The sequence below is a fragment of the Strix uralensis genome, chromosome 15, assembly GCF_047716275.1.
Source record: "Strix uralensis isolate ZFMK-TIS-50842 chromosome 15, bStrUra1, whole genome shotgun sequence".
Lineage (NCBI taxonomy): Eukaryota > Metazoa > Chordata > Aves > Strigiformes > Strigidae > Strix > Strix uralensis.
Genome location: NC_133986.1, coordinates 10,949,279 through 10,970,259, shown reverse-complemented (window position 1 = coordinate 10,970,259; position 20,981 = coordinate 10,949,279). Strand labels below are relative to the sequence as shown.

Here is a 20,981-nt window from a genome sequence, read left to right as displayed (position 1 = left end):
ACCTGAAGTTTTTGGGTAGTGATGAGACCGTTAAGAGATACCTTGTGGAGAGATTGCAGACCTCGGAGCGTTCTGCTGGTTTCACTGTGCTAGCGTACAAGCTGGCTCCATGCCTTGAAGGCAGGAATTACAGCTGAATGAGAGATGTTAGCAAACATGTTTAATAGCAGCTTTTGGCTCTCCAGACAGGCTCTTTTATAGCTTTACATTTTGTCACTGTATGACATTATGAAGCCCCACTGTATGGTAAATGCAGGATTTCCTGATATTAATGACTGATTAAAGGATTACAGGATGCTAAAATTGCTTCAGTTTTCTAAGAAGGTCACAGAATATTTGCCGCAGAAGAGCTGCCCGCAGCCTTCCTCAGATTTCTCTTCCTCCTAATCCCCATGTTGACTCAGCAGGATGGAAGCAAGTTAACAGCTTACCTTATCCAATTCCTAATGCTCTATGAGGGTGCTCACTTAATAGTCCTTTCTGTCATTTTGCCATCTCATTTAACTGAATAACAGATAAGCTTCCTAAGGTTTTCTATTTATGCATGTTTGTATTCAGTAAAGTAGTCTACAGCTCTCAGGATTAATCAGACCCTCCAAAGGCAATTCAAAAAGGACAAGAAGGAACAGGGCTTTTATTCAAGGGTGTGTCAACACGTCTGGTGTGAAAGTGGAAAAGGAGGGAGGTATGGAAGGGTGTGTTTGGGCAAGGGGAGCCAACCAGCCCTACAAGCACAGGGAGTGGCTTGGAGTGTGACTGTATAAGGCAGGCTGAGATGGTTCACCCTCTGCTTGGACGCAGTGCTGCAAAGCTTAGACTAATGAATCTCAGCGCTGACTGAGCATCTCCCATTACAGATGCCTCCACAGACTGGCTCCGCTGAAAAGGAGACACAACCTGTTTCAGCCTTTCTACAGCTTTTCACTTGGGAAGAGATCAAAATCCACAATGGCCATGGTCAAGGTCAGAAGCAGTGGCTGGTGATTGACAGGAAGGTTTATGATGTCAGCAAGTTTTCCAGACAACACCCTGGAGGCAGCAGAGTTATTAGCCACTATGCTGGGCAAGATGCTACGGTAAGCTCTAGGAGGACAGTGGAGGAAGGTGGTTCCATTGTCAGAGCAGGATGACGTGGTGGGACTCCAGTGGAGAGTGCTTGTGGTGGTTGGCACTGTGCTTGGTCAGATCATGTAGTGGACATGTCTGTGCCATCTGTAAAAATGCCCTTCTGGATACCTTCAAGGTCAGCTACCTGCTATGCAAATTGTAAAGCTCTCTTTAGGTTCACTACACCCTGTTGTAACCAAAGGAATATCCAGGCAGGGTCCGACAAGCTGCCTTCCAGATGCTTGAAAAGTGTCTCTGTTGTAGCAGTGAGAAAGGGAAGAGGGTAGGAAGCAGCATCCTCAGTGTGCATTTTTACTTTAAAGGCTGCTCTTTCAGTGTCACATGGATGTGACCAGTGATAATCAAAGGTAGAGCATGGGTAGATAGATAGATAAGATAGATAAGGAGGAGGTGATATCCAAACATAAAGTAATTTTGGGGACAGTGAAACAAGAGAAGGGGGTGCTCAAAGAAGTGACACTATTTTATGCAGGCAAGTGGAGGAGAAGAGAGTTGAGCAAAAAAGCTATTTCAAAGGAGGGGGAAAAAGAAATAAAATACAGAAAAAATGACTGAGAGCACCAGAATGACGTTGTCTGCAGAAGATGAGGAAAAATTCTACAAATAATCACTACCTGAAAATAGATTTTCCAGAAATTCCTGCAAAATTCTTTGATTTAGAGGATTTCTCTAAAATAATTTGTTGCTTGTTGACAGAAATAATAAATTCTAAGCAGATCTCAGAGACTATTTGCTGAAAGCAGATACTGAATTTCTGAATAGTCAGAAATAAGCACATTAGAAACATGACCAGGATTAGGGCATAAACTTATGATGTGGCAGACCCAGATTTAATTCTTGTCACAACAAGAGTTTTTGGCTTCAGGGAAGCTGCTCAGCCTAATTCTTCAGGTTTTGGCTTGTAAAATGAGATAGCATTTCTTAACTCATGGCCCAAAATGGATCAGATCAGTTATTTTTTACATTTCATTCCTTTCACCCTACTTGAAACTGAGGCAGAAAAATACCTAGTGTTCTTAAATGAAGAAAAAGAAGGTTTCTGAGAATCGTTGTTTTTCTTCTCTAGCTCACTGACTGACATTTACAGCCCTGATTTAAAGAGGGGGTTCTGTGCCCATTATGCAGCACCTGCGTAACATGATGCGAGATTGCAAACCGTGCTGCACCAAGGGCTAATCCAAGAAGGGAGACTAATCCTGCCTGCCAGACCAAGCCAGCCCAGAGTTCCTACAGCCCTGTGCATCTCCTCAAGTTCCTATTATTGGGCTTTTACAAAAGGAGTCAAGGAATACAGAGTGCATGGAACGATTTGTCCCCAAGCTATATGTCCTCCCAGCTTCTGCAGCCACCAGTGTAAGGATTTGCCTTTAGATTATCATTTATAGACACCCAGGGTTTTTAACTGCAGTGAATTTGTCTGGTATGAATGGGTTTAAAGAATGACCTTTGATCTTACTTATATTTGTTATCACAATAATACTACAATCTGGTTTTCCTCATTATTACTTTTGTACATTTTAAACCTACTGCCCGATAATTTCATTATTGTGTTATGAAAACAGTGAATAAATTTTCCATCATTTTCTCAATGCTACTTACGGGTTTTTAAAACTCTTTAACTTGTTACCTATTTTCCAAAGCAGTCTTCTAGTATGAAAGTTGTTCCAGAACTCTACTGATATTTTTTTTGCTACGTATAGTTGTACTATATCCCTTTGAAGACAGAAGGACCAGAACTACATGCAGTAGTCAAGATCGTGGGTACACTGTGGATTTATGTTGCATCATAACAACATTCTTCTGTCTTGCTCTCAATTTTTATTCTGCTAACCTTTATCATTCTTTTTGCATTTAAAATGCTGCTGTGTTCATATATTCTGAGAAATACACACTTTTACAGAAAAGCAGGACTGGAAGGTGTCTCAAAAGATCATCTGGTGCATGACTTTGCCTGAAGCCAGGATCCAGGATTTTTTTCCAAGTACTCTTGGCTACTCTAGAACTCATAATTGTATATATATGGTGAGAATTATCTTCCTCTAGAGCTTGTAATTACATATATGTATTATGAGAATTTTATTCCTCTGTGCAGATTACTTTGTAAATATAGACAATACGCATTGCAGAACATTACGTTGATGCCATATGTTGGCAGTTAGGTGTGTTGTAGATGATAGTCCCTAACGCTAATCTCTCAAAAGATGATAATCAGCACTTAAGAGCAGGGAGGAGAAAAGCCACGTTACAGGACTGAAAGGCTTGCATTTCTGTGATAAGAATCTGTGATACTGATATTGTGGATAGGAAATTCTTCTTAAAAGGATTCTGGCTCCTGTTTCCAAGCTGCAGTATAGATCCTTACAGCTTGACTCAGTTTTAGAATTCCTGGCAAGAGGGAGCTACATAAAAATGTATAAAAAACTGTAGGATGAGGGGCATAGAATCATAATGGAAAGATTTCCCGAGTCCTGTGGGTCTGGACAGGGTTACTCATTTGTCACTGTGACAAAGGACCACTAGATATCTGTAGAAAGCTCATCTGTCCAAAAAGTCACCTTGCTCTGACTTCTAGACTAACGTACTCAGAGATAGACTGTCTCTAAACAAGAGACTCCAGAGGAATGTCAGGCTGCACAAGGGAAGTCCTCTGTCCTCTTCCAGGGACTTAATTCTGACCAGATGTGTGCAGAATTTTTTTGTGTCATGATCACTCACATTGATTTTTCAGAGCCAAAATCAGCAAGTACCTGGCTGCTCAGACTGAGGATTTTGTTATATCTACTCTTTCTGGAAGACAAAAGAGTATGGTCAGCCTCTTTACCTTTCTTCTGGAAAATTCACTGAGAACATAAGCTAAAGAGGAGTTTGGTTTATCTGGAGTTCATCCTTTATTCCGTAGTTTATATTAGATATTGAAACTGGTATTTCAGATGGTTCTTGGACAGACCCATTCATGTCACTAATGTTACCCAGTTCCCCAAAACATCAATCAGTCTGAAAACTTAACAGGGAACTGTAAGAGATACCCAGTTAGTCCCGCTGTGTATGGAGCTTCAGCATATATTTCCTATGGCCCTAGTGTAATAAAGACAGGTTTTTAAAAAAGTCATCCTAAGCATGGCAAAGACACACCTCATTCACTGACGTGTTTTCCTGCTCCTGGGTCCCATCCACAGGGCAGGGCTGCTGGCTGGAGCCTTCTAGAGAAGGACTGTGCTGAAATAAGCAGATGAAAGGGCATGTTACCCCCTGCAAAGAGTTTTTCATCAAACGCTTTCATGTTTATTATACCAGCCTCGCCCAGGTACTTTTATGAAATTAGTTTCTTGAAACTTCTCCAGCTTCCTTGGGCCAAGATCCAGTTGATGGCAACCAAAGGGACAAAAATGGACAAAGGAAACTGGATTATGTATTATGTCAAAGACCTGGGAAAAGGAGAGGCTCAGCATCTGGTGTTTAGTCACATACCCTTTCTTGCCTTCTTCTTTGTGTGTTTCTCAGGATGCCTTTGTAGCATTTCACAATGATAAGTCTCTGGTGAAAAAATACTTGAAATCTCTGCTGATTGGGGAGTTGGCACCAGATCAACCCAGCTTTGAGTCTAATAAAAAAGTGAGTGTCCTAGAATCCATCTGTGGGAATGGCTTGGTGTTCAGTATGGGAGGAGAAGGGAAATAGAGCACCAGCAGAAATAATTTCTGAAGCAACATGCCTGACCCTGTGCCATAGGCTGGGTGGTGGGGAGGCAGCTGGCAGTAGTCACGCATGGAAACATGCACTGTCCCAGAATCGCTAAATCCACACCTGGGTGTGAGGAATGAGTCCCAGGGCCCCAAATTCTCCTCAATTCTCCCCACTGCCATGTGTCAGTAACAGACCCTGTCAGAAACTTATTTTTCAAAGCAAAACCAAGATCTGTTGATCTTGTACACATTTTTGCAGAGACCCATCTGACAGAATATCTCCTCTGACTCCCATGGCTACTTTTGGGATTCCTGGGTCTGCTATGTTATATTTTCAAAGTAGACAGTGCATTAACACTCACTTTACCCACAGAAATCACTTTTAGAGGATTTTCGTGAGCTGCGCTGCACTGTTGAGAAGATGGGACTTCTGAGACCAAATTACACCTTTTTCTTCCTGATTTTCCTTCACATCATGGTACTGGATGCTGCATCGTGGCTCGTGGTCTGGTACTTTGGGATATCCTTACTGCCATTCATGGTTGGCATGGCATTCTTCATCGTTGCTCAGGTAAACTGCTGGCAGCTGTTCAACACTGCAGACATGTTTGGTTTTTCCAGATGGAGAGGACTAATGGAATGTTAATATCCCAGTCATTGCTTTACTGATTCTTCTTAGATCTTGTTATCTGGCTGAAGACACTAAGCACGTTCTACGTCACAATTTTTGTTGCCTCCATCAAATCTTGTTTTGCTGACAAGCTGCTCACTAGCGTCAGTGGGGTGTTGTGGAGCTGACAGCTTCACAAGACGGGATGAGCTGATCTAATCACTTACCCCAGCAAAAGAGGGAATATTTCCCTCTCAACTCCGCTTTTGGCTCCATGTTCCTTCTGTTTGCTGTCTGATGGTGCTGGTGTTTGTTGAGTCCTTTATTAGCCAGTTACACTCACTAGCCCTGAATAGTTTTCTGCTGGATTAGTAAACTGGATCATAGAGGGGCATGATACACGTCAGGGTCGGTGTAGGGAAGGAGGGAATAGGAGTTTGTGACCCTTAGATGGGAGAAATTGGAGGGTGAGGGGAGGAAGAAAACAAGATTTTCTTTGTAGTGCTGAAACCTTAGGTTTGCTCAGACATCCATGGAACAAGTGCAAAGTAACTAATTTTTTTAAAATAATCTGTTCTATTTGCCTAATATCTGCTAAGACAGATCTTCCTCAAAGAGCATTCCTGTATTTCCATGGGAATATGAAATGCAATGAAGCTATGGATTTGGAAATTCTTACACTTTCTAGCTGGTTACAATGGGAGCAAAAGACTTGCATGCTGTAACAGTCAAATTAATTGTAATGATGATTTGCTGCTTTCCCTTTAGCTGCTGCAATCAAATCAGTAGCTGGCACTGAGCAGCTTTAGTGAACAGTAGCCTGAAAGGAAGTTCTCAGCATTGCGCACGTAGAACAGCAGGTAGTGTTTCTTGCCCAATCCAAAAGGAAGATGCACTCACACTATGAAGCTTCAGAGACTCCTGAGGCAAAATAATGCAATGCCACTATGATTCTTTCCCTCAGTGATCCCTTTGTCTTCCAGATCCAGATGGGCTGGTTCCAACACGATCTGGGGCACTGCTCTGTCTTCAGGAAGCCTAAATGGAATCGACTTCTGCAGATTGTTGTGATAAGTGTTCTGAAGGTAATTGCCCTATGGTGGGAATATTCTCTGGGGCTCATCTGGACTAAGCAACAAATGGGAGTGTCCCTACTTTCAGGCAATATTGCCTGTGAAGGAAGCATAGTGCAGCCATCAATAGTAGGTGGTTAAACAGTGATGTAATCATTGATATTGTTCTAGCTTGTATCCCCGGTCTTCAACTTTTCCTGCAGGGTTTACCAGCCAGCTGGTGGAATCACCTGCACAACCAGCACCATGCCAAACCCAACTGCTTCCGCAAAGACCCTGACCTCAACATGCACCCTCTCCTGTTCAGCTTGGGAAAGACACTCTCCGTAGAGGTGAGCATGGGGATGTCTGGAGAAGCAAAGAGACATTGGGATAAAAGATTTTAAAGACAGAAAGCTATAGAGTGAGGTATAATCATAACCCAGATTGTGCCTTTCTGCATAAACTCATGGTAATTTCCACAGTGTTCCAAGGTTTGAGAGTCTCATGTACTGACTGGTTATTATGATGCTTAGGCACCAGCTTCTGAGAAGCAAGGTCTTAAAATCAGTGCTTAAGTTCTCTGTGTTGCTAGAAGGGCCGGGTCAGCACCTTGAAGGCGGTCCAAAGAATGAGTCAGTCCACTTACATTAGTGTTAGATATTCTTAGTGATCTTGTAGATAGTGAGTCAGATGTTCCCTCTGGGTTCTTTTGGCTGTAGGAGCTGTTTGACACCTAAATCCTTCAGGACCAGTATAATTGCTATGCACAAAACACAAGCGTAGTAAATTATTTCTTAATCACAAATTTTATGGCTTTCATAAAAATAAAACCCATGAACAGACCCTCCCTGCACCCTTATGATTTTTGATATCATCAGGATAGGCAAGGTCCCTTTTCTTTCCCAGGCAATTCTCTTTACTCATGGGGTGATGAAATGGCTTCTGCTAGACAACCAGCCTCTTAAAATAATGTCTCACTCTTCTTTAGCTGGTAATAAGCAATTACAGCTTTCCAAGGCATGTGAAGTATTCCAGTTCTGCTGTCTCAGAAGCTGTCTTTACTCCTGTAAAGACAGTTTATTCAAAATACTTATTAGTAGAAACTGTTAGCTGCAACTGGGAAGGATTTTGTCAGTGATCTTCTGAAAGAGCTCTCATGAGCTTCTAGAGTGTGCTGGCTGTCCTACACTGGGTTTGATGGAAGTGAAAGTTCTCAGGTCTTCCTGTTTTTCAACAGGAAAGAGTCAGGCATACTGTGGATGGGCAAAATGGATTTCAGTGTTTCATTTAGTCCAGTTAATTTGTTTTGTTTCAGGTTTGATCCAGTGAAAACATCTTTGAGGTGTTCAAGTTTTTTTTTCTCAGTAATAGGGGAGCTCTGGAAATAGCTTGCTTTATGTCCTTATTATTTTGTCCTTTGAAGAATCATAAGCACAAAATTTGCAGATGATGTTAAGAATCCTTTTGTGCAAATAGTGAAAAAATACACCGTGAAGAAATTATCTTATTTGTGCTTTTTGTAAATATTTAATTTCTTTGCTGTTTCATGTACTTGAAGGCAAAGTATTCACCAAAACAAAAAGGCAGATGTCTTTATAGAGTGTTTACTACTTTGATCTTGAAGAAATTATTTTACAGTCATGTAATTTCTGACCACTATCTCCTCTATTATTCAAAAATTTGGAATATCTGCATCCTACCTCATCTGATACAGAAATTCAGATGTAGCTTTTGCAGCAAACACATCCTGCATTTGTACCCCATTGTTTCCTGTCTTAGTTTTCGTGTTAATAACCTGTTCCTCCCTGAGCACTGATATTCCCAGTACTCTATGGTGAATATGTGGAATTGGTTAGATTGGACTTTCATTACCATCCCTGGAAACTTCCCCTATAAAATTCAAGTGATATGTGAGCATTTTTGCAAGTTTTGAGCATTTTTGTATCCTGCCATGAATTTTGGAACTCTCCTAACAAATGGCTCTGTTCTGACATAAGCATAACGTTGATGTCTGGATACAGAGGCTCAGTTGAAATCTGCTTCTTCCCATCGCTTTGGAACTTCAGTACTTGCTTTTCAAGAAGCGGGGGTTGAATTAGAGAGTTTAAGAGGTAGTTCTTGTTGTGTTCATTAGTCAGGAATAAGAAATACCTTATGAGGGATCTCAGGTCTCCAGCTGGCCCACTACAATGTGTTTTCATTTTTCAGCTTGGAAAAAAGAAGAAGAAGTTCATGCCTTACAATTATCAGCATAAGTATTTCATCTGTGAGTATCCCCACTTCCTTGCAGTGCTGTAGTAACTGCACCTAAAAATTGTGACTGCATCTCCTCCCCAGAATAAAGATTTCAAAGATACTCTCATGGAAGTCACAGCTTCAGGAAGTTTCCTTCATGTTAAAGAAGATTCATGTGGGGAGGAATTGGTCCTTATGTCTCTGTCAGGTACTAGATGGGGTGAATCGAGTGTGAGGAAGAAAGGGATGGGAAAGAAATGAAGAAGTGAAGGGTGCTAAGATGAAAAGAGGCGCAGATTATGTGGACACATGAAAGTTAGTGTAAATGGAAAGCAGCAATTTTTCTTCTACTGGAAAGAAGAATCTTTAGGGGGAACTGTTCCCCCCGCCCTGATATTCTGTAAGATTTGTGATGCAGTGAAGTTATAAACGTCTCTCTCTTCTTCCCTTCAGTATTGGCCCCACTTGCACTTATACCCTTCTTCCAGCTTTCTACATTGTACTTTGCAATCAAGAGGAAAAAGTGGTTGGTAAGCACTACTTGCATTGTCCAGAAGGCTTTCAAAAAATTTCACCACTCTGTGGCTGTATTAACCTTCACCTCAGGTGATTGTGGGGCTTAAGATGGAAAGGGCTGACTCCAGGCTTGCTGCAGCAGGAATGCAGTCAATGGGTCCAGGGAGAATTTTTTCTAGGAGAGGTTTTTTAGCCTCTTAGCAGCTGAATAAAAGTTAACAGAAAACTATCAGACCTAAACTTGTCTTTAGTTACTGATGATAAAGGGAGTGCTAGTGGAATATTTCAGGGATACACTCAACTTGAGGCAGAATGATGGTGTGGAGCTTACTCTTCATAAATAAGAAATCAATAAATAAGAACATTTTAAATGCTGCAGTTAAAGAGGAGAGGAAGTAGTGGAGGGAGTTGAGGGAGTTCATCAACAAAGGCTTATTTTAAATTGTTATTGTTGTTTTGTTTTGGTTTGTTTTTTTATAGGACCTGTTATTGGTTGTGTCTTTCAACATCCGAGTCTGTCTGATGTATATTCCTTTAATGGGATTTAACAACTTCATGGTGTACTACTGGCTGTCCAGGTAACACACAGCATACCCAGAGTCCCCATGACTAGTATTTGTAAACAGTATTGAGCTTAAATGGAAATAAATTAAAACTAGTCATACTTACTACAATTTTCTCAGAAATAGCCAAGAAGAAGCAGTATAACTTTAGGGTGGTGGTGGTGGCTGCTCAGGGACCTCTGCGACTACAAATTGAGTGGTTCTCAAAAGAAACTCTAGAAGTTAGGAGGCAAAGGGGTGGAATAGAAAATCCTGAATTATGTAAAAGTGCTCTTTTACTTAACATGAGACTCAGAGAAGTGTTTTACTGGTAAATTTGGATGGGATTAGAGATATGATAAGTGTTTCTGTGTTTATCTGCCCAGGTATGTAGAGAGTACCTGGTTTGTTTGGGTGTCACAGATGAATCACATTCCAATGGACATTGATTATGATAAGAACAAAGACTGGGTATCTACTCAGGTGAGAATCTCCTTTCCTCTGGAAGAATGGGTCTGCAGTTCTAAATTATAGGACAAAGACAACGTTGTTATTCTCTTAGCTTTAATGCTGTGTTAATGAGGTTTGTCCTTGCCATTCGTTAAACAGAAATGCATTTCTGTAGTAGTCAAAACATTTAAAACTTTAGGTGGAAATCAGGACATCTAGATTAAAAAAACAAATCCTGTTCTTCACCGAAAGGTTTTGACATATTTTTCACAACACTTTTCCCTTCTTATTATGAAAAAATACTGATGGTATAACAGTCAATCTCCTTTTTAGGCCAAATAAAGAGAAATGAAGTGGGACTAGACACCCTTATTTTTTACCCTACAGGTTACAGGTTTACTGCAGATAAATCTGACAAAATTTAGGTCTGATAAAAATGAATGTGTAAATGCAACTGTACTCACATCTATACTGCCTCCAGCAGGATAATCCCACATAGTGGGTTCTCAGGATTTTTCCTTACACTAAGGGAAAAAGACCCAGCCTGGTATTCAACTGACCAAATCTGGATGTCTACATCTGAACACCTGCTATATTCACTGGAGAGAAAGAGTAATTTCTAGAGCATGATTCATCTTACTCTCAAATAGACATCTAAATCAGGTCTGATAAATGGCACCATAAAAATTTCTGGTTTTCTCCATTGATTTTGAAGTGATGAGCTCAGATGCAGATTTCAAACTAAAGGTGTCTAAATTAGGTGAGGTAAAGCCCATGTAGACAAATGTTTCTCTTCATCTAACTCCACTTGTACTAGTTTGAGGAGGCCATAATAATTTTTTTTGTTTGTTTCTTTATTGCGCATCTTTTCTTTCCATCCAAATGAAAGATGTGAGGAGAAACTCTTTAAAAAAAAGTCACAGCTGGGATTGTGGGCATGCCAGCGAAGAAGCTCTTCTTTCTGAGTGAAGAACTAGCTAAATTAACCTGTATCCCAACAACCCATTTCAATCTAGACTGTTTAATTCTTCAGGGCAATGATGGCTATAATCCCTGACTCTAACTTGCCTTTTATGCTAGATGAAAGTGGGTAATGGTTGCTGGGATTCAATTACCAGACTTGCAGAAAAATAAAAGCTAAATCATCTATTTCTTTGGTCTTTTTTTTTCCTCCCAGCTCCATGCAACATGCAACGTGAAACAATCTTTGTTCAATGACTGGTTCACTGGGCACCTGAACTTCCAAATTGAGCACCAGTGAGTATGATTATGGGAAGAAGAGTGGGAATAATATAGGTCACTTAAAGTGACAAAGGCTATGTAGTCTCACATGAAACCATCTCAGGAGACCCTTTGCTCTCCTTCTGGAGGAGGGCAGGGAAATATTTTGAACAGAAGGAACAGAGGGTGATGCAAGAAAATTCTTACCATAGCTATTTTCTCATTCAATTCTGCAGCCTTTTCCCTACAATGCCTCGACACAACTACTGGAAAGCAGCTCCTCTGGTGAAAGCCCTTTGTGATAAGCATGGCGTTCAGTATAAAAGCAAGACTTTACTAACAGCCTTTGTAGATATTTTGCAGTAAGTATCAATTAAGAAGATAGTTTTGCACTGTAATAGCACGCAAGTGGGGGACATAGACAACCATTTCAAATCAATATCCATGGAGAGATCAAACCTAGAGTTTATTTAGGTTTTTCTAAAAGCACTTTTAAATTTCAAAAATTTTCAAAGTTTCAAAGATTATTTTCTCTTCCTTAAACCCTTTCAGTTCATTCCCTGTAGTCAGGCTTTACTATGAGGTGTCCATGCAGTTTTTAATCCAGTTTTTCAATTTACTTCTTTTTACATCTAAACTACAGTTTGCTTCCCATGAAATTGAATATTGTCTCCCCGTAAGTGATTTTTTTACTTTCTGTTCTTGCAGTTCACTGAAGGATTCTGGGGAGCACTGGCTTGAAGCGTATCTGCACGGATAGAAACTGGCAACTCTCAAAGGGAACCTCTTCACCAGACAATTGCTGCAAGAAGTCAGCACAGACCAACAGTGTGCGTGTGCCTTCTGGCATAAAAACTCGGGAGCTGGGCAAAGATAATTTCAGTAAGAATGGGTGGGAAAGTGGCTTAAAGATACATTTTTTCTTGTTCCTAACCATAAACCTCTATTTTTCCTGCTCTCAATCTCTGAATTCAGAGCCATTGAGAACTGGGCCTCTAGATTAGGGAGCAGTAACTCTTGAATCAGCTTGGTCAGTTTACTTCATTGAGGTGCCAGCTCATTGCTTATGGAGAAATTTTGAAAGGAAATTCTTCATAGAGTCATAGAATCATAGAATGGTTTGGGTTGGAAGAGACCTTTAAAGATCACCTCATCCAAACGCCTGCTGTGGGCAGGGACATCTTTCACTAGTTCAGTTTGCTTAAAGCCCCATCCAACCTGACCTTGAACACTTTGCGGGATGAGGCATCCAGGACTTCTCTGCACAATCTGTTTCAGTGTCTCACCACCCTACAGTAAAGAATTTTTTCCTCATATCTAATCTAAATCTACCCTCTTTCAGTTTAAAACCGTTGCCCCTTGTCCTTTCACTACAAGCCCTGGTAAAAAGTCTCTCTCTATCTTTCTTATAAGCCCTCTTTCAGTACTGAAAGGCCACCATAAGGTCTCCTTCTTAGTGTTTTTGTTTCTGTGGATTGGTGAAAATGGGATAGGACAAAGCAAACTGCAGGAAGTCAGGACACGTTAGGACAGGGGGGATCTTTAAGGGGTATTCTAGAATAGATAAAATAAGTACGCAAAGAACAAGATGGCCTGGGGTATGTCCCCATCGCTACTGATCATATGTACACTACTTGCTCTACCTACTTAGGTGTTATAACTAGTGCTGTTCATGGATTGCATAGGGAGGCAGATAACTAGATGATAAATTTTACACCTGTAATATATGGTGTGAATACAGTCCAAAGAGTCTGTATAGCATATATTATTTATATGCATACATGCATGTATGTATTTTAATTGAGTGATAACTGTGCTGTCTGATCAACTTTCAGATGTAGACTGATGAATATTTCCTGTCTCCTCGTGATTAGACAGACTCCAGGCTTTCTACATTGTAGGTTCTCTGAAAGAGGATGTTGACTTGGTGGCTGTTTGTATGGATAAGTAATGACAGTGAAGCTGCAGCAAATATACTTACACAGACCAAAAAGGATTCTGAAGCTTTGGGGTTATGGATAAGCTTGGCTGAACAAAGCTTATTTCATGATGAAGGGAGGCATATAAGGTTACATTCCCTCTCCTGAACTTGTATCTTTGTTTTTGTTCTTCACTCAGGCTCTAGATTTAGGGAGGCAATTGGATAAGATGGTTCTAGTGGAATCTGACTGAAAAATTTAGAAATGGAAAGAACACCACCCTTTTCTACTGCTGTTTTGCTCTGTGTGGCTCTTAGCGCCTGCCCTCTCTCCTCCCGCCAAAGGGTAAAATAATAATGATAAATAAAAGACTTGTTCACTGATTCCTCTTACCACCCACCCCTGCAAAAAATTGCTAGAGTTCTTCACTGTTATTGCATAAATTTTTAAATAATTGATTGGTAGCCAACTTGTCTCTTGACATGAAGGAAATTACAATGTGTATATATATAATGTAAATGCATTAAGACACAGTGAACCAGAAATAGAGACAATATCTACAGTGAAGTCTGATGATACAGGTGACTATATTCCAGCTTACCCCCTAAAATGCCTTTTATTCAGGTGTTGCCTACAGCTGGCTCTGTAGATGTGTTCTGTTATTACTCTAAAGCTCTTTAAATGCTGAGCTGTGCTCCTGTGCATGTACAGAACTGCCTCAGTCTGAACAATTTTCATCTTATCACCCGCCTAAGGGTTGGGCATATTCAGTTCTCCTGTCTGCCATATCCCCTGAGGGGCCCGATCCCATAGGCATGCTCAGAACACGCTTGACATACTGGCAGGACTGTGTTTTTCAGAGAAGGTTTATGTTTATTTTCTTTCTAAAATGGAGCTGGAAGAGGTGATCCTCCACTTTTTCACAATGCGGTGATTATACAGTTGTTATGTCAGTATAATTGCCGAGGTTCAAGTCTCTCCCTAGCAGAAGTGATTCAAAGCCATAATGCCCACCTCTGACCCATGTATGGACTGAATGGTGACATGTTCCCCTCTCCTTGGAAGCTGTACCACAGTGCAACAAAGAATTCAAGACTGGCAGAACTGGCCTCTCATTTATGGCATTTCTTGTCTGGTTCTCAGAATACTTCTTGGGCAGGAATTCAATTCCCATTTTATCTGCTTTCTACACTTTAGATTCAATGGTTACTGATAACTGCAAGAGCAGTTTCCATCCTTTTAATTGCATTCATAAGAGTGATACAGTGTCTGTGCTGTTATCTCAGGCAGTCTGGGCCCTTAAGTCATACTTCCAAGCCTGTCCTTGCTCAAACTCCACAAAGGAATGGAAAATGTTGTGATAGGACCGAGTCAATTGTTCAAATGTTGTTCTTCGGTATCCTTTTTGAGGAAATTGCTACCAAGGGACATGCCCTGTGCACACACTGCAGTCAGAAGCACCGTGATGGGACTCTGGTACCAGGAAGAAACAATTTGAAATCAGGATCATGCCTCTTCTGTCCCTGCTTCTGCACTCCTTACTGCCACCTGGAATAAAACAATGTGCTTTGAATACTAGAGGATAAATAGTTGTGTGCAGAAGTCCAGGACAAATTCGGAGTGACAACCAGACAGATATCTGGCGAGCCTACAGAAGCTTGTGCAGTATGAAGTGGTAACTTTTATAATGCTGTTGTAAGAGCCAGCTGGAAACATCTGTTATGGTGTATGGTGTCCTCTGTTACACAGTGTTGGTAGTCAGCTACAAGTTAGGCTCTGCATATACAAGTTAGAGTCTGAATGAAGCTAGCGTGCTAATTCCCTGCTTCTCAACATTGTGTTTGGTGCTGAACATGCCAACTTTGCCTTGCAGCATCTTCAAGAGCCAGTAATGGGCTCTTTAATGAACTGCTGAGTTCAAGTGGTCACCTGGACACAGGGGATAAGGTGGGGAAGAGGCCAGTGTGGTGAGTCTACGTTAACATGACACAATGTAGGCATTCTTTTAGGGATGGCAGTGCTATTGTATTGACAGTGTGTATAGGGGTGTTGCCAAATGCACTTCCATGAGAATAGAGTAATCTCTGTGCTTAATGTATGTGACTACAATAAGAACTAAAGATAAAGTCAGATATGCTCTCTTTAAGATCTCTAAGTGCAGGTAGCTTTTATTTCCTCAACATTTTAATGTCAACTTAGAAAGTTATCTAAATAGCAACAAAAAGTAAATTAATTTGTTCAGCTCTTGCAAAGTTTGGCTGGCCACTAAACTGGATCTAGTAACATATGCTCTGGAAAAAATCATTCTCCCCAAAGGACCTACATTCCTTCTTGGAAGTAACAATAAACATTTGAAAACACATATACATATATATGAAAATACACCTTCTGGGCATGGTTTAGATCTTTCCCTATAGACTGCCCTATCCTTAAATATATTTACCATTCAAGTAATACTTTCACTATCTGTATATTTTATCAGCAGAGTGGTTATGCTTAGCATAAGCAAATATGCTTATATTTGAGGTTTTGGTTTTGTGTTGAAAAATTTTATGTTGAAAAATTAGAATGTTGGAAACATTCTAGTGGAAGAATGTACAGCGATCCATATTATCTTTTTGTACCAATTAATCAAGTTTATTGATTCAAGGGTGTTGACACAAGGGTGTCCGCTAGAGCTGTTACTCTGATCTAGGATGGGTTAAAGAGATTCAATCTACATGTATTAGCAAAATAAAAATAAGGGCAATTTTTAAAGCACTATTCATTTCTTTGTGTTTTTTTTTAATTGAATATAATGCCCAAGAAATCTAACATGAACATATAGAATCTCCAGCATCAGACTTCAATGTGAATTAATTTTAGATTTGTTTTATGAGCCTAGTTTCCTACAGAAGCCATCCCTGTACAGTGACTGCTGATTGTCGGGTTCTCTCACATATAGGTTCGTGTTTGATGGTCTGTATCAGACTTGACGGGAGAATAGCAGCATCAACAATTGCTGTCTTAAAAATGTGTGGACGTGTCAGCTGAGCACAAAAGAGACATGTAAACTCTTGTGTAAGAAAAAGTGGCAACAGGAACTTGTTTCTTATGTCATGTGATATCAGAGGGTTGCTCAGTTTGATTCCCTAAGTGACCATGTGTGACAGCAGCTTCACTCTGTAAAAGAATTTATGTATTTTGTGTATTTTTATATATATATAAAATATATATTTTATGTATTTTATCATGTATGTATTTTACATATTTTAGAATTACCTATTTATCACTGCACAATTCTTGTGCAAAAAGATTGGTGTGCTGATATACACAGTTTTATACCAGCACAGTATGGAGAACATTGAGTAAGAGCAAGCTAATTATGCAAATAAAGCCTATATACTCTGCAAAAATTGCTGCATACAGAAATCTACATGACCTTAATCTTCATTCTGACTCATAATTCCATTTTTGTGAACAGCACTGCGCATGGCAGTTACATACCATTTGGTATGTAACTGGTGCTTGCTTACATGGACATTTCTACCCATTTACAACCTCTTATATCACTGACACACAGACTGGTTAAAGCTTCAATTACCTGTGTCTGTGGGGCTGCCTAGAACAACAAATAGGCATGAGGTGGCATAAGAGAGGCCGTGTTAAATCAGAATAATATTCCAGTCAGCCCAGTGTCTAAAAAGTGGAAGCCTGAAGGAGGATATAAAACCAGATTCAATAGGGATTAATTACAATGTCTATTTTATTATGGGCTGAATACGCAGTGACTTATCCAATGTGGGAATGAAAATAATAGCAGCTCTGGCCACTGACACTGTTGCTGGCAGTGATTTAGAGGGCAGCTCTTCTCAGGAATTATTCATTCCACTCCCACTGCTAGGACCTTTGAAATCACACCTCATGCTTGGTGTCCCAAGTATTAGTCTAACCTTCCTCTTTTCTTCTTGAATTATGAAATAGCCTAAGACACTTTGGCCTGTTGCAATAGAAGTGGATTAACCAGACTGCGGCTCCTCATGAAGCTGAAAAAGCATTTGTCTTCATTTTTTAACATTTGTTGAAGTGGGCACTAGAGGTACACACACCATGAGGAAAAAACCTACAGTAATAACAGATAAGAAAAAAATCATCATTGCTTTGTTTCTGTGTGATTTTTTTCTTCCTGCACATTCAGAGAATTCACACTCTTCGCTATAACAGCACAGTAGGAGCTTACTTAAAGAGCTATGCCATTAAAAAAAAGTGTTTTCAAACTAAGATTTCCTGTATTATTCCTGTTATGTCAGAATGAGTGGAGTCAACCAATTTTGGAATGTTGTATCTTGCTTTCTATCAGGGCCTGCTGGGATTTCTGATGCAGTTTCAACACACCATTATGAAGCTCCAATTTGCTGAATCAGAAACACTTTTATTCGTCAGCCATGCACACCAATGAGCAAAGCAAAGCAGGCGTGTACTACCCATGAAAATACTCATTATAACAGCTTGAAGTGTCAGCTGTGGGACATGAGCTAAAAGTTTTATTGCAGCATACAGAAGTAGCTCAAGGTATGGGGTGATGATGTAAGCTTCTTAACTCTATGAACAAAGTTGCAAGCTGTGGGTGTGTGAAATGAGAGAGGCTATCAGGGTACTTTTTAATCCTTTTTTTATGAACTCACTTCTTTTCACTGCCCTTACCAACTTTTAAATAAAAAAAAAAATACCTTCAGTAAGAAGCTGTAACAGGCTGACAGCCAGTAAGATAAAACTCAGTCTTCAATCACCATGCAACCATCCAGCCAATTCCTTATCCACCGAATAGTCCATCCATCAAATCCATATCTCTCCAATTTAGAGAGAAGGATGTTGGGGGGTCCATGTCAAAGGCTTCACAGAAGTCCAGACAGATGACATCCGTAGCACTTCCCTTGTCCCTGATGTAGTCACTCCATCATGATTTATTCATTCCTCACTTGCCAGCCTTATACATTACAAATGATTTCATATTTTTTGTTTACTACTTATGGTAAAAAGCTACACAAGCAAGACAAAAAACTTCAAAATGGCAGCCTGCATTATAGTGAGAAAAAAAAATCGTATTTGTAGCTTCTTTTACAGCTTTCTTGACACAAGGTTGCTTTGGTGGTTTTGCAACAGCATGCTTGTCCCCACTATTGGCCTGCTGGCAGGTTTGAGCTTGCAGAATTCATGCTCATTCTGATGAACTAATTGTGTCCCACATTTATTTTAGATTTATAAAACAAAATTAAATATAAAAGCTTCTAACTGAAATTGGATTTATGCCCCTGCTTTTTAAACCTTTGAGGTACATGGAAAGCCTCCACTTTCATTTCATGGTCTCTAACGTATTTTGCATGAAGGATGAAAGAGGAGTGATGGGCATGTGGCCTGAAAGCGTGCAAGTCCAGTGTTGAGCCTCACAGGTGCTGCACGAAGTTTGTATTTTATAGCAATATGTATAGATTATAAACCTAAGCCATGTATGTGAATTTTATTTACTGTGCAGGAAGACTTGTAAGCTGCGTTGTATGCAAGTTAGTAGTCCATAGCAATTATTTACTGCCTAATGCACATAATGACTAGGATCAGCATGGTGTTGGAACAGGGATCTTCCATTGCCTCTCCCTGGTTGTAGCTAAAACTCTGCAGTATTTTCTGTCCAAGTTCTCTTTCTTTGCTAGATTGCTTCTGCAACAAACTACTCACAAACTACTCACGTTGAGAGCAAGCTCCAAGTGCTGTTTTCTGTTTTGGACAGATTTTGTGAACAGGTGAAAAGGAGCGGTTGGAGTTTGAAGGTAGGTAGGCCACTTCTAATTAGAAGCAGTATGTGCTTTTTATCCAGAAGACATTAAGGCAACAGGCTGGTAGCACATCCAAACTTCTGTGGCCTCTGGCATGAGATGAAATTTAGCAGTCCGTAATAACATAATAGAAAAAGTACTGAGGAAATATTTCCCTGACTCAAATAATATGTTTTTGGGACTGTGATTTACAGTTCAACCACCCCTCTAACATGTGTCCTCTCCGATGAACCAAGGGTCCTGTGTTTCATGAAAAATCTCAGCTCCTTTTTGTTCCTTTAATCCTTTTAATTCTGTGTCATGGGCAAGAGTTCCTCATTTTAATGACTTATATTTAAAAATATTTGGTGACTAAAGGCACTGTTTTACTTTTAACTAAAATCCCCTTTTTTCCTCTATGAACTGTTAATTTGCACCCCTGCTACTACTCTTATCAGTTGAAAATCTGAATATCCCTAGATAGTTTTATTGTAGTTGTAAATACTATCTGTGTAAGTAATCTTGCCACCTTCATCTCTTGCTAATAACAACTTCTGAAGAGATTTACCTCTGGGCTACTATCTCCAGTTTTGTTACTCATGGTATTTTGCCAGTCTTCCTTCCCACTGTAAGTTGATTTGATATAAATCCTGGTGGGATATCAAGTGTAATGCCTGTATTTAGGCAGTTGGACTGTTTCCATGTGAGCTGCCCTTCTCTATGAAAGTCTATTGTTAATTCTTACCACAAGTACATCCAGTATCTTGTGTGCAGCAGAGGAGAAGAGATCCCAGCTAATTTCTTGCAAATTTATTGAAAGTATGCCAAGAGTAACAGAGATAATGGCACTAAATCTGAGTAGTTGTCTCTTCCAGGGAGCTGTACAAGACCCCTGTTCACTGTCCTTGTATTATAATGTCTTTCAGGCCTTGATCAGCATTGACTGCGGTCCTTTTATGTTGCCCTCTTCATTCAACTCCAGTGGCTCTTCTCCACTCACCTGCTTGTCGCAGCAGGAGAGAGAACCTAGGTTTGGTTCTACATGCCAGGCTGGCTTCTCCTTTCTCACCAGCGTCTCCTTGAGTGATTGATTCCCTTGGTCATGCTCCCTAAATCTGTATTGTCATAACCTTTCTGTGTCCATCTCGGGGATCCTGTTACCTCCTTTTCTCTCTGGGCCTCCCCAACACCATTCTGATCTGATTCCCTCCAGCTCCAGTCCTCCTTCTAGCTCTGCTAAATAGGACATGCCAAGCACAGACTGGAGTGCCCTTTACCCTGGCATGGAGTGATTGCCCAGCGTCAGTGTGGCTGTGTCTGGGTCATGGGAATAAAATCTTGCTTTCCATTTTTTTCTTAATGAAAGTGTGACTTTGGAAAAATCTGCGGAATATAATTTCCTTTGCTGCTTCTTCTTCAGAACTGCAATTCTTGTGGCACAGAATATTTCTGGGGAAGGAATATTCTCTTGATAAGCAAGCATATTTTTAAATATGACCTCAGATATTAAAAGCAAGATTGAGACATTGCTGCCTTGTTTATACAGGCTATCTTACTGTCTTCCATGAGTGTGTTACCACTGTTTAGTTGCATGAACCAGGGTGTGTCTTGTGTTTTTCTTCAGTCTGAATCTTCTGACAGCAATATAATTCCTCTTGTCTCTACAAAAAAGCCTCTTAAGATGTTTCCCACTGGTAGAGCTACCCTGGGGACAGGGCAAGGTTGCATGGATTTTAGATAAAATCTATGGCAAGGCAATCAGGGGTTATCTCTAATCACGGAATGGTTTGGGATCTTAAAGATGATCTAGTACAACCTCCCTGCCATGGGTAG

At 40.3% G+C, this 20,981-nt stretch overlaps 1 protein-coding gene across 8 annotated transcripts in view; it reads left to right on the top strand.

Moving 5' to 3' along the window:
- LOC141950028 (acyl-CoA (8-3)-desaturase-like) overlaps window positions 1-20,678 on the top strand; it is a 32,310-nt gene extending 11,632 nt beyond the window's left edge. For 3 of the 8 annotated variants that reach the window (XM_074884347.1, XM_074884346.1, XM_074884345.1), the window contains 13 exons: window positions 858-1,076; window positions 4,630-4,740; window positions 5,185-5,382; window positions 6,405-6,506; window positions 6,698-6,826; window positions 8,685-8,742; window positions 9,165-9,241; window positions 9,708-9,805; window positions 10,156-10,252; window positions 11,397-11,476; window positions 11,677-11,802; window positions 12,149-16,419; window positions 17,699-20,678. In XM_074884347.1, coding sequence (XP_074740448.1) covers window positions 858-1,076; window positions 4,630-4,740; window positions 5,185-5,382; window positions 6,405-6,506; window positions 6,698-6,826; window positions 8,685-8,742; window positions 9,165-9,241; window positions 9,708-9,805; window positions 10,156-10,252; window positions 11,397-11,476; window positions 11,677-11,802; window positions 12,149-12,200 — 1,347 coding nt within the window. In that variant the 3' untranslated portion in view covers window positions 12,201-16,419; window positions 17,699-20,678. Of the gene's footprint in view, window positions 1-857; window positions 1,077-2,194; window positions 2,482-3,028; window positions 3,151-3,856; window positions 3,936-3,966; window positions 4,433-4,629; window positions 4,741-5,184; window positions 5,383-6,404; window positions 6,507-6,697; window positions 6,827-8,684; window positions 8,743-9,164; window positions 9,242-9,707; window positions 9,806-10,155; window positions 10,253-11,396; window positions 11,477-11,676; window positions 11,803-12,148; window positions 16,420-17,698 lie in introns of those variants that run through there. The other 5 variants (XM_074884348.1, XM_074884351.1, XM_074884349.1 and 2 more) reach the window with 5 other exon arrangements.
- The last annotated feature ends 303 nt before the right edge of the window (window positions 20,679-20,981 follow it).